Source organism: Lacerta agilis, chromosome 15 (genome assembly GCF_009819535.1).
Source record: "Lacerta agilis isolate rLacAgi1 chromosome 15, rLacAgi1.pri, whole genome shotgun sequence".
NCBI lineage: Eukaryota > Metazoa > Chordata > Lepidosauria > Squamata > Lacertidae > Lacerta > Lacerta agilis.
In genome coordinates this window covers 17,172,711-17,186,437 of record NC_046326.1, presented here as the reverse complement: position 1 = coordinate 17,186,437, position 13,727 = coordinate 17,172,711, and the positions used below count along the sequence as shown (strand labels likewise).

Genomic DNA, 13,727 nt, shown 5'->3' with positions numbered 1-13,727 from the left:
GATGAATGCACAATAAACGGGCCATCTGGCAGCAACCCTAGTTCCCACTCAGAGTGACAATTCCTAAAGTTCGCTGGAAGGAGGAACTGATTTTTACTTCACTTGGGGAATTGTAGCTCTGTAAGGGGGACAGGGGTCTCTGAATGACACATTCAGAACTCTGAACAATCACACATTGTTCATCTTTTCTGTGAACCACCCTGAGACCTCCGGGTATAGGGCAGTATAAAAATTCAATAAACAACAGCAACAATTACTACTACTACTACTACTACTACTTCTATTCAGCACCCCATTAACAGCTCCCTGGATTCTCAGTGTGAGGACTATAACTGTTAAGGTATATAACAACACTTTAAATGTATGGTGCATATGTTGTCTTGGATAGCATCAAGTTCCTGTTTGCTAGACAAACTTGGATATGCCCCTTTGCTTTTCGTAGTAAGCTGGTTCCCCCATAATTTATTGAGGTTGATTTCTCCCAGAACACAAACAAAGGACAATTTGTTCAGAAGAGATTTTAGACTTTGGGGTCATTACAATATGCTCTATCACCCACTTCTAAAGCAAACTGTCATTACTTTTTCCAAAGGCTGGGTGCAGTTTATGAACCAAACTCTGAAACTAGCCCCGTCTTTCCTTTCTGTTCTCAGGAATGGAACCAGATCCTGGGCTAAGGACTGGAAGGGGAAATAATAATAATAATAATAATAATAATAATAATAATAATAATAATAATAATAATTTATTATTTATACCCCGCCCATTTGGCTGGGTTCCCCCAGCCACTCTGGGCAGCTGCCAACAGAACATTAAAATGCAATAATCCATTAAACATTAAATAGGGCTGCCTTCAGATGTCTTCTAAAGGTCTGGTAGTTGTTTTTCTCTTTGACATCTGGTGGGAGGGCATTCCACAGGGTGGGTGCCACTACCAAGAAAGCCCTGTGCGAAAAAAGGCCCTTGTGTGAGCAGACCCTGCTACGTAGCAGGTTTGCAGACTGGCAGGCTGGAAGAGATGGGAAGAAGCTTACAGAAAATGCTATATGAGAACAATCTTGGGGAACAAGGGGTTAAGTGGCTGAGGGAGAATCAGCTCCAGAGGCGTTCCTCATTATTTGTGGTTGCTGCAAAAAGAGAGAGAGTTAGGTCAACAAAGCCTATGCCATTGGTTTTGCTCAAAATCCAGTTCCATTTGGATCCTGCACTCCCTACACTGTTTCTATTCACGGTGATCATTATACAGACAATTTCAGGTTAGGTACTGGTTTCCTGAGTTGCCCTCTTGAATGATGCCATTTTCAGCACCAACTGCCTATTGTGAGGGTGGCAGGGGATTTCTTTTCACCTGAGGATGTGATGTTGTTTCCACTCAGAAGAAGATAAAGTCTCTCTATGTGAACCCCTAAAGTAAGTCTTTCCTTTTTTGATTTGCAGAAAATACAAGGATTGCACCCTAAGTCTGTAAGAATGCAAGAAGGAAGAGACGCTGTTCTATTAATTGCATTCCTGTTGTCACAGTAATATTTATATGCTAGTGGTCTAAGTGTTTCTCACTAGGTTTCCAACAAGATCCGGTTGAATATGCTTCTGATGCAAAGTTCTGTGGAAAACTAGAAATAAAAAGTGGTGGTGATTGATGGGAAACCCCTCTGCTTCTTTCACAGAGGTGACCAGAGCACATTTCGTTCCTACCATGAAGCCAGCAGCATTCTTGGTCTTTGTACTGGGAGCGATTATCATCATCAGCTACACTTTTCACAGAACTGAGACCAAGGTTGGAATCCTCACTCCGTTTTCTGTATCTAAAAAATAAATGGTTGGCCAACCAAGAAAGTGGTACAAAAAAGGTCTATAATTGATTAATAGTTTTATGTTTCTCTGGGGACATGATTACAACAAATATTGTGTTAGTAAGGACTTGAAAATGTTTTTAAAATGGAGAAGGAGAGATTGTGCGATTGGCATTGCCGTGAAGCTGCATGCCTTATTTTATCAACAAAGTTTTCTTAAACCCTTTTAACTAGGGCTTTAGCTGCCCATTTACTGCCTAGTGGGTAATAAACAACAACACCAAAACTGAGCAGATATAGAGGAGGAATCAGTAGGAACCTTTGGTTCAAGGTTCAAAATCTCTTGAATACCCACAGAGTATTTATAGGAAGCTTTCTCATACTAAGTAAGTCAGACTGTTGGTCCATCTATTCTAGGTCAATATCACCAATTCTGACAGACAGTGGCTCTCCAGGATCTCAATGTCAGGGGCGTAGCTAGCCGCTCCATCACGCGCAGGCTGCCGAGCAGGTTTGAGAGAAGGCTGTGAGGCAAGGCCGCACCGCCCCGTGGCCCGGCCAAAGTGTCACTCCCCCTCCCCTGGAACATGGGGCGGCCCACCTCCTACACCCCCCCTCGCTAGACCCCTGCTCAATCTAAAGTCTTTCCCTTCACAGGGGTGTTATTTGATCCTTTTTGAGATTGGAAAGCCCAGAATTGGACTAGGAGCTTCTGCAAGAAAAACATACTACTGAGCTACACACTCTTCTTGTGAACGCTTGTAATAATTTCTTTCTCACTGAATGCTCCAGATTGCCATCTTCGGAGGTCTCATGGGGCAAGGGGAAAGGATTCATGTTGCTACAGAAGTTGGTAAGGATTTTATTTTATTTAAAAAAAAATCATAACCACAAAAGGCATTATTTCAAAGAGAGCATTTGAAACCATATTGCAAAGCATTCATATCATTTCAATAAAGAAGGCACATCTCTCCCTCCCCCCGCCCCCCCACAGTAAAGTGGTAACAGACAACTCTGGTCAATAACTGGATAAAGACCTTTTAGGCTTTGAGAAATGTAAATAGCAGATATGAAATTTCGTGGTACAATATAATGAATAATGTACAATATGATGCAGTTATATTATTTAGTATCACAAGTGTGTTTAAGGTATTTGCGTTCTTTTAACAAAAACTTATTCAATCAAAGATAACAGAAGGACGACTTCGCCAGTCCCAAGCCATAGTGGGATGGAATGGGCAGAAAAAGACATAAGAGGTATCCTCAAGAAACTAGACCAGCTGATGCCCAATGTATCTTTCACGGATATAAATATCACCACAAGTGCCAAGAACAGCAAAGCCACCATATTAAACCCCAAGGATTCTTATTGCATTGGAGATCCCTTGATAGTTCGACTGGATTTGTACAACCACTTGGGGAACAGAAAGGAGTACGGAGGAGACTTCTTACAAGCGAGGATCTACTCTTCAAGCCATCAGGCCGGAGCATCTGGGCATATTGAGGACCATAAGAATGGGACGTACCTGGTCAATTTCACTTTATTTTGGGAGGGCAAAGTCAGAGCATCTTTCTGGCTCATCAATCCCAGTGAAGGAGTTTCTGCACTGTGGGCTGCGAGGAAGAGAGGCTACAACAAAATAGGTTTCAGGGGCAGGTTTTTAAACGGAACATTGAATGTCTTCAGCGATTGTGGTTTTCATTTAGCAACAAAAGAAGAACTGTGTGAGTATCTGGACAGGAGAGACAAGGAGTCCTTCTACTGCGTGAAACCAAAGAATGTGTCTTGTGAAGCTTTGGTTTCGCTGAAGTCCTACAACACACCCATCTCATATCTCACAGCCCTGGAAAAGAGACTTTTTGACAGGTACATTCTTTTCTTTTCAATATGCAAATATCTTACATGAGGACAGTACTGAACTGTTCATTTGTGCTCCTGGGCAATTGGAAGGCAACAGAAAAATGCCTGAGATAGATGAGTATTAACAAAAACCTTCCCAAAAATTGCCTGAGAACAAAGTCTGCACAGAGGTGCTTTTTCACCTTTGCTTGCCACGTTTCCCTTATTTCACTGGCAATGAGACCCAGGGAATTCTTTTCTTCTTCTTCTTCTTCTTCTTCTTCTTCTTCTTCTTCTTCTTCTTCTTCTTCTTCTTCTTTTTCTTGTTTGTGTGAGGTGCTGGTAGTATATGCCAACAGGGCAAGTTGATTGTCTATGGGCTCATCAACACTTCCATTTGATCCGTATTTTCTATATCAATAGAAAAGGTGCAGCTGGGGGTTGAGATGATCCAAAAGGCGAAGAATGAAAGGGGAAATTGAAAACAGAACAAGTAGGTAAAGCAATCTCGTACACTCTTCTTTGGTCATATTCTTAGTTAAAACTTTGGTTTTAGTCTTATTCAGTTTGAAACCTGCAACCTGCCCAAAATGTTGAATTGTTTCTAGTGCACACACTGCACTATTTTCAGGGTCTTGTTGGGTTAAAACCAGGCCATCTGCAAAGGCTCTTACTTAATACTCTCTCTCCCCCACTCTTATTCCTTTAATAGCTTCATTCCGCCTAATCATATTTAAAAGGACCTCCAGGACCGTGATGAATAACAATGGGGATAACGGGCACCCTTGTCTTGTTCCCTTCTCAATTCTTATTTCTTCTGATACCACATTATTAACAATTATCTTTGCTTTCTGTTCATGGTATATTGCATTTATTCCATTCATGAAATTACTTCCCATCTCCATTTTATAGAAATTTTGCTTCATAAAACTCCAAGAAATATTATCAAAGGCCTTCTCCGCATCAACAAACATCAAAATAGCTCTTCTATTGCTTCTCTTTTCCAATCTTTCAAGTACATCCACTATATTTCTTATATTTCCATTCAGGTGCCTTCCTGGCAAAAAACCTGCTTGATCATTGTGGATGAACTCTGAAAATAATATACAATAGCACTGTCCCTATTTAATAAGGAAATATATCTTTGATTTATCGGAAGAGGATAAAAAGCAGTTCACATTGTTGATTTTGGCACAGACAGAACCCCTTGGCCACTGGTTGATTTATCTTTAGAGAATTTTGGATATACAATAGCACTGTCCCTATTTAATAAGGAAATATATCTTTGATTTATCGGAAGAGGATAAAAAGTAGTTCACATTGTTGATTTTGGCACAGACAGAACCCCTTGGCCACTGGTTGATTTATCTTTAGAGAATTTTGGATGGTTTCCCAGAAAATCTCTTGCTCCATGAGGAATGACACAGCTTAATTGGGAAATTCGCCATGTTGGAAGATAAAATCCGGGCTGCGTAACACTGAACCACAGGGAGAAGCAAGCCTCAAAAATAACTTAAAATTTACGAACTTTCAATAATATTGGCAAACCTCTCCTGAAAAGGTTCAAGTGTAAAGCAGGCGGGTGGGAAAAGCCATAAAAACTATGTTTGGATTTCATTGTGACTGAGTCAAGATGGCCACTGCCTATGATCAGACTTTTGGATTGAATAAGAATACCAGTGAGACAAGGGGCAATGCGATTTTTGGAAGCGGATTATGGACTTCTTCTTTTTTTTTATAAGAATTTATTGGTTTTACAACAAACAACATACAAATATAACACCCACATTGACCCACCCCCAACTAGAAATAAACAAATACACAAATACCAATAATTCTTCTTCTTATGCTGTAAAAAAAAAAAAAGTTCTTGGTCGAATCTTGGTACAGACTTCCCCTGCCTTTTCACCTTCGGTTCCAATCCCAAATATTACTTTAATAACATCTTATGCCATCATAATCTTAAAAAATCCAAATATCTAAAAATTAAAATTCAAAAGCTTCTTTTTAACAAATCCTGTTTCATAATAAACAATATTTTCCCATTCTTAACTTAACATAAATCAAAACATGTTATAACTTCATATTAATTCCACACAGGATTCTAGTTCTTATCCCCTTATTTTCAATATACATCATAACAAATATCTTCATTCACTATAACTGCTGTTAATAACAAAAATTTAAAATACCTCTTTTCTTTCTCTAAAAGCCTAAAATCTTGACACACCGGTTTCAGGTTACCATAATACATTCTTTGCCTTTACACCTTAGTATCGTTCACCCTATCCCCCTTCTGTCCATTTTCTTTGGTCGTCTTGCTCCAGAGCTGCTCCTCGAAGTATCCTTTTTCTTTACATAACCACAGATCCAGACTAAATCCAAAATAGTCCTTGCATAGAACATCAGGGTACGCGCCTTTTCTCCCAGCCTCTCCGGTTCATCATCACATTCTTCTTTTATTTGTAGACATAAACATAAAGTTCTCACCTTCGCTCCCAAGCTCTCACCTTGGGAGTTAGATATAACAATTTTCTCCGTCCTGGGTCTGCCACCCCCAAAAGACGATCCTTTACTCCGGAGTAGCCATACCTTTTCATCCTGTTGTTCAATCAGCCCCTTCAGTTCTGTGCCAAGGCTCTCCTCCAATGCAGCCATTTCCTGTACAGTCTCCTCTGTGGGATATAGCTTTTTTGACATATGGCAGTTCAATATTTCCAATTTTCGGTTGAGCAGTTCCAGTCTCAATAAAATAATCCTTTCTTCATGGGTCCTTTCACAGTTCATAACCAAATCAAAAACAAAGCCGAGCATGGCAGAAGCGGGCATAGGTGTCAAATTGCAGTTTCGGTTCTCAGACTTCTCCATCTTGCCAGTAACTTTCCATTCAGTCCAAGTCTTTCACGGCCATTTTCCCTGAATCCAGGGCGCAAGAATCGAAGATTTTAAAAAGAGATACTGTCCACCTGTTTAATCCCCAAAGGGAAATCCAAAAGTCTCACTTGTCAAATTTTAAATACTTTGTAGCCATCGCTGTAACAGCAGTCTCTTGAGCTGGTTATTTTCTATCTCCCGAGGGGAAAAAGGCAGGCTCCCTTTCCAAATGTCCCCCAGGTCGTCAACAAAGCGCAAAAACAGATCCAATCCAATACTCACGACACCGGGATTCTTAAGCTCCAACTTTGACAGGTAGAACGTTAACGCTCATCGCGGGGGCAACCGCCGCTTCGCGTCCCGGTTGGGGCATGTCCCCTGAAGCCCGGCTCCGTTTTCCCTTCACCCCCACTCCCCCTTTACAGGGGGAGCGAGGGAAGGGTTCGGAGCCATAGTGGGCATAGCCGGGGAGCCCAGGGTGCGGGACGCTCTTCCCGCACCCCATCGGAGCCCCGCTTTGCGGTAGCGGGGCTCCAACCCCCGGGACGGACTGGGTCGCCTCACAGCCGAGGCAACCCACGACCGCTCCGCGATGTCGTCGCCGCCGGATTATGGACTTCAACCCACACAGAAAACATTGTTTGATTTGTTTTATCTTGCTTGTTTGAACACCTCAGAGGCTGCGAAAACATCGGAATGGAATGGATGGCAACGGGAAATGGTTGATCAGAAACTCCTTAAATTTGAAGCATGGGAAGTCCTAAAATTAAAATTAATAATTTGGTAGAATATTGGAAGTATTTGATATTTGTATAATTAATTCGAAATATAATTTGGAATATTTTAAAGTGATTTTGTTTGGTTGTTGAATTGGAAAATCTAATAAAAATCATTTATAAAAAGGAACCATTTTTATGAGAACAAAGAAAATAAATGATAATTTGAATCCGTGTAAAACAATAATAGGAACAACAATACAATGAGTCTAATCGGGAGTCAAATTTATTTATCCCCCCCCCCCGGTTTTCCTTTATTTTTTATTCTTTCTCTCTTTTCCATTACTTCTTCTTCTTCTTCTTTCCCCTTTCCCCTTTTCTTCTTCTTCTTTCTTCTTTGTTATGTAAAATAGATGAAGTTAAAAAATATATGGGGGGAAAATGAAAGGATAAAGAAAAGGAAAAGTTTCTTAGTCCTTTTTTATTTCAAACTTTACAGAGAGAGGCTATAGAACCCATTCACTTGGATAATGGTGTTGTCCCAAGTGAATCTCCAACCCCCACTCTTCCACTTCCTCATTCGTCATCATCATCACCTCCTCTATGAGTGCCGCTTAGTGCCCTCCGTTTTTGAGCTCCTTGCTCTCCTAAATCTAAGGCTCGCCAGGTTCTGGGAGATGGAGGGTCTGGAATGCTTTCTAATGACAACGTGTCAGCCAGCTGCTCCTCCTCCTCCTCTCCCATTATTTCCCCACTTCCCCCCTCATCTGCCTCTGAGCTGTGATTTCCCACAAACCACTGTTGTAAATCTATATTGTCTTCCTCTTCCTCTACCTTGGAAGGGTCAGGATGTGGAGGCAGTCTCCACCACTCCTCCTCTTCTGCCCAGCCCCTGACAATGATCCACCTATGCCAGGCTTCCATTTCCCATAGAGGCCATTGAGGTGTGTGCAGGAGAAGGTGGGATGAAGCCAGTAGTCCTCTTGGGAGGACACACAGTCTGGCCTGGATTTCCTAATGGATGTTTTCCCTCTTTTGAAGGTCCAACATTGGAGCTGAGATCCCGCAGGCATTTGGGGACATAAGCGTTGCAGCTTGTGGAAGTGAGTTGGACTTCCTTTCAATCAGTCTTTATTAAAAGTGTGTGTGTGTGTGTGTGTGTGTGTTGCAAAACAAACAAATAAACAAACAAAGAAGTACATATAGGATCTGCACTTTTGATTCGTAGAGTCTTTTTCACAGTTCGTTTGCTTTCAGTATGAGAAACTGTTGCCATAGACATCATGCGGTTGAGGGAAAGGTTAATGTTATTTCGTTTTATTGCACAGTGTTTGTGTAGGGTTTTGTGTCAGCATCATATGGGTAGGGCTCTTAGTTATATATGTGGTTATTTTTATGGGCATTGCAAGAGATTAGAGCTTGGTTGGTTCCATTTGATTGGTTGCATTGTGGTTTGTTTGTGTGTGTGTGTGTTTGTGTGGGGCTTGTTGGGTCAGATCAGCCATATTGATTCATATACTGTTGTGGGGGTGGGTCATTGTCTTGTTGTGCTGTATATGTAATAAAGGGGATCCGAAATGGGGTGAAGGCATCCTCCTTTGCTTGTCCCCTTCCTAGTTTAGGTTGTCACAACTTTGGTGGCATCCATCCCTAAGCATCTTATTTCCTGAGTCTCATCCAACATATCTCTGGCCCACCCAATTTTTGTGTGTGCCTTGGTAAGTCTTACAGGTAGGTAGCCGTGTTGGTCTGCCATAGTCAAAACAAAATAAAAAATAAAAAAAATCCTCCCGGTAGCACCTTAGAGACCAGTTAAGTTTATTCTTGGTATGAGCTTTTGTGTGCATACAAACTTATATCTTTTTTTTTATAAGAATTTATTAGTTTTTCCATAACAAACAGACAATCCAACACCATCACCAACATTAACCCAACACTTCCCCACCCCAACTAAAAATAAACAAATACAAACATACCAATAATTCTTCTTCTTATACAAAAAAAAAAATTTCTTGGTCGAATCTTTGGCTTAGACTTCCCCTGCCTTTTCTCCTTCGGTTCCAATTCCAAATATTACTTTAATAACTTCATATACTAAAAAAATTAAATTCATTTTAAAAAGTACAAAACTAAACATTCTTCTTAGAAAATCTTATTTTCTAGTTACAATATTATTCCAGTTCTTAACTTAACTAAAATCAGATCATATTATAACTTCGTATTAATTCATCACAGAATTCCATATCTTAACATATTATTCTTAAATCAGATCATAACAAACATCTTCTTTCTCTTAAACTGCTGCTAATAAAGAAAAATCAAAATATCCCTTTTCTAATTCAAAAACTTAAAGTCTCGACACACCGGCTTCAGGGTGCCGTAATAAATCATTTTTGCTTTACCCTTAATACAGTTCACCCTATCCCCCTTCTGTCCATTTTCTTTGCCCGTCTTACTCCGGAGCCGCTCCTCAAGATGTCCTCTTTCCTTGTAGGTCCACAGATCCAGACAAAATCCATAACAGTCCTTGCATAGAGCGTCAGGGTATGCACATCCTCTTCTTCCAGCTTCTCCGGTTCAAAATACCATTCTTCTTTTATTTGTAGACATATTAATTTTTTCGCCAACACTCCCGAGCTCTCACCTCGAGAGTTGGATATAAAGATCTTCCCCGTCCTGGGTCTGCCACCCCCAAAGGACGTTTCTTTTTTCCAGAGTCGCCAAGCCATTTTACTCTGTTCTTCGATCATCCCCTTCAGCTCTTTGCCAAGGCTCTCTTCCAATGCAGCCATTTCCTGAAAAGTCTCCTCTGTGGGAAATATCTTTTCTGCCATATCCCGGTTCAATATCACCAATTTTTGATTAAGCAGTTCCAGTCTCAAGAAATTAATCCTTTGTTCATCAGTCAATCCATGGTTCGTAACCAACTCAAAAACGAAACCCAGCATGGCAGAAGCGGGCATAGGTATCAAATTACAGTTTCAATTTCAGAACTTTTCCATCTTAGTACCAGTAAATTTCCACTCAGTCACAATCTTTCGCAGCCATTTTCCCTGTAGCCAGGGCGCAAAGACCACAATTTTAAAAAGAAGGTTTCCATGAAACCTCCCGGATCGTTAAAAGCGAAATGCAAATCCAATCATGTACTCACAGCCACCGGGCTTCCTTAATTTCAATCCTTACAGGGAGAACGTTGTCGCTCATCGCGAGCGGCAGCCGCCGCTTCGCCGACCCGGTTGGGGCATGTCCCCTAATGGCCCAGCTCCGTTGTCCCTTCACCCCCACTCCCCCTTTACAGGGGGAACGAGGGAAGGGTTCGGAGCTTTTACGGGCCCGCCGGGGAGCCCAGGGCACGGGACGCTCTTCCCGCGCCCCACCGGAGCCCCGCTTAGCGGTAGCGGGGCTCCAACCGCCGGGCCGGCCTGGGTCGCCTCGCTGCCGAGGCAACCCACGACCGCCCGCGATGGCGTCGCCGCCGGAAGTCATACAAACTTCTATCTTTGGGGTGTTTTGTTGTTTGTTTTAAAAGATATTTGCTCCATTTTTTTTTTAAAAAAAGCTGAGACTTGTTGGCTGTAGCCTGGCTTTGAATTCTCTTTGGTTTTATTCTTTATGGCTGTTTTCAGGCCCTCTGAAAATTATTGTGATAAAAGAAGTTGGCCAAATAATTATGATAAAGAAATAAATTGCTGTTCTGTGCTGTTCAGGGTCCCTGAAAATGACCCTGGCTTCAGAACTGGCATATTGTTTGCCAGGAGCAGACCTTATAGGCAACTATAAAATGCTGCCTCCGCCAGGTATTTTCTTACTTCCCTGTTCCTCCTCCTTGGAACCTTGACTTTCCCCACAGAAAGCTGGTTGCCCCACAACTGTGCTGCAGTCACAGAGTTCAATGGAAACTGCTTATCTCTCATTTCCATTTCTCAGGCAAGAAGACAACGGCAAGTGAGAAATGCCAGGTTGGGATGAGCTCCCCATCTCCCAGTGGCTTTGTCTGGCAGAACCAGTGGCATCCTGTGTTCTGCAATGTGTCCACATTCAACACTTTGGAGCGGATTAACACTTGCTTGGAACGAAAGCTAATTTACCTCCTGGGTGACTCAACTGTGAGGCAATGGATCGAGTATCTCACAAAGAGAGTGAATAGTAAGTTGTCCCACCTAGATAAAACCACAGTGTAGCTTTGCTGCCAGCTTACCATACTTTTCGCTCCATAAGACACACCTGAACATAAGACACACCTAGTTTTTAGAGGAAAGGGGGAAAGGGGGAAAGCCCTGTTTTTTTTAGGATCAGCTGAAAGTGGTGCAGCTTTTTTTGCAATGGGAAAAGCCCCGTATTTATAGGTTCCAAATAACATTTCTGCAGCATCTAGTCCTTCAGCCATTTCTATAGGGAGCCTTATCTCTCTGATCACTTGCTGAACAGCTGTTCAGCGGCTTCCTTTCAACCCCCACTTCTACCCTTGTAAAAAAAATAGCACGATCTACTTTTGACCCTTAGGCAGTTCAGCTCCAGGGACAATGCATTCACTCCATAAGACGCACAGGCATTCCCCCTTACTTTTTGGAGGAAATAAGTGTGTCTTATGGAACGAAAAATATGGTAATTCCTATTTCTGGGTAAGCCAGAATCCTTTTCTGTGCCCTGAACATTGTTTATTTAATTCACGTCTATTTCGCTCTTCATCCGATGATCACAGGGGAATTTACAATATGAAAACCTAAAATTACATAACATAGTAACAACAACCATCTTACAGACATTATTGAATTAATTCTGTTTAGGAAACTAGTTCTGCCACCTGAAATGACTGCCTCAAGTAGCTCATGGGTGGCCAGGTCCTGCTTCTTCCTTGCCGTCAGATGCAAGAGAATAGACTGGTCAGGGGTAGGCAAACTAAGGCCAGGGGGCCAGATGCGGCCCAATCGCCTTCTCAATCTGGCCCACGGACAGTCAGGGAATCAGCATGTTTTTACATGAGTAGAATGTGTCCTTTTATTTCAAATGCATCTCTAGGTTATTTGTGGGGCCTGCCTGATGTTTTTATATGAGTAGGATTTGTGCTTTTATTTAAAATGCATCTCAGGGTTATTTGTGGGGCACAGGAATTCATTCATTTCACCACCCCCACACCAAAAAACATAGTCTTGCCCACCACATGGTCTGAGGGACGGTGGACTGGCCCATGGTTGAAAAAGGTTGCTGATCCCTGAACTAGTCATTCCGAAATAAATAGCTCAGTATCTTCTGAGAGGTCTGTGAACAAAAAAAGTTGGATTAATTCTATGTCTGTTTCCACATTAGCCCTTAAATATCTTGACAGCCATGGAACTGGGAAGCACCGGAATTTGATCGCTGTGGACATGGCGAGAAACATCCAAATCCAGTGGAAAAAACACAACCATCCCTTAGTCACTGCTCTTGAGTATATGGTAAGAGATCATAACTACGTTGCTAGGGAGATTGACCTGGTGGCAGGTGACAAAGACACAGTGGTTGTCATCGGCCTGGGTCAGCACTTCCGCGCCTTCCCCATCGAGCTCTTCATCCGAAGGGCAATCAATGCCCGGGAAGCCATCCAGCGCCTTCTCCTGAGGAGCCCAGATACAAAAGTCATCATCAAAGGGGAGAACACCCGGGAGGTGTCCATAGAACAAGAAATATTTGGGGACTTCCATGGCTATGCCCAGCACCTTGCACTAAAGGACATTTTTCGGGATCTGAAGGTGGGCTTCATTGATGCCTGGGACATGACAGTTGCTTATGGGATGAACATACTTCACCCACCAGATCACGTGGTTGGAAATCAGATTGATATGTTTTTAACTTACATATGTTAAAACGCTAAAGCAAAGAGGAAGGAGAGAAATACGTGTCAGAAAACGTATCAATGAAAGATATGGAACACTTTATTTAAATAGTGCACTTAGATATTTTGCTCCACTGGATTTCCCTAAATTCCTTTCTAGCCTCGTATCATTTTCAAATAGTGCCTGTTGAGATGCGTCTGGGAAGCTGCCTGGGATAGGGAGAATAATTGGTGTGGTTTTCTTCTGCACAAATATTTCCGTCAGGTAGGAGCAGACTCTTACATCTCATAGGCCGTCACCCCGGTTTTGGCTCAGGGATGACTTTGGGGTACATAACACACCCTACTACTTTATGGTGAAAGAGTAAGAAGACCCACTTCTCCACACTTTGAAGAATGTTGTACATCCCTGTTTGGTCCCTTTTCCCCATTTTATCAAAGTAGCTGCAGATGTTGTAACCTTTCTTCAACTTGATCGATTTGGTTACCCTTATCTGAAACTTTTTCAACTCCACAATACAATTTTTTGAGGTGAGGTGCCCAATACTCCAAGTGTGGTCAGATGCAATGGTTTGTATAAATATTTTGTCATTTATTTATTAAATTTATATACAGTGGTACCTCTGGTTATGAGCTTAATTTGTTCCGGAGGTCCATTCTTAACCTGAAATCGTTCTTAACCTGAGGTACCA

General features: G+C 41.9%; 1 protein-coding gene across 2 annotated transcripts; it reads left to right on the top strand.

Annotated features, from left to right (window-relative positions):
* Positions 1–1,151: 1,151 nt before the first annotated feature.
* On the top strand, positions 1,152–13,161 carry LOC117059962 (NXPE family member 4-like). Of its 2 annotated transcripts, XM_033171937.1 has the most exons (7): positions 1,152–1,410; positions 1,668–1,777; positions 2,586–2,646; positions 2,982–3,660; positions 8,265–8,326; positions 11,151–11,369; positions 12,531–13,161. In XM_033171937.1, the coding sequence occupies exons 2-7, from the start codon at positions 1,697–1,699 to the stop codon at positions 13,064–13,066; spliced, it is 1,638 nt and encodes a 545-aa protein (XP_033027828.1). In that variant the 5' UTR covers positions 1,152–1,410; positions 1,668–1,696; the 3' UTR covers positions 13,067–13,161. The 2 variants fall into 2 exon arrangements, with proteins under 2 accessions (XP_033027828.1, XP_033027829.1); XM_033171938.1 differs by lacking the exon at positions 1,668–1,777.
* Positions 13,162–13,727: the final 566 nt, after the last annotated feature.

Bases quoted from the DNA above. Each gene is read 5' to 3' on its own strand.
- LOC117059962 (XM_033171937.1), top strand. From the start codon at position 1,697: ATGAAGCCAGCAGCATTCTTGGTCTTTGTACTGGGAGCGATTATCATC. The intron at 1,778-2,585 runs GTTGGAATCCTC...TGAATGCTCCAG, and splicing joins TTCACAGAACTGAGACCAAG to ATTGCCATCTTCGGAGGTCT. The intron at 8,327-11,150 runs GTGAGTTGGACT...TCCATTTCTCAG, and splicing joins AAGCGTTGCAGCTTGTGGAA to GCAAGAAGACAACGGCAAGT.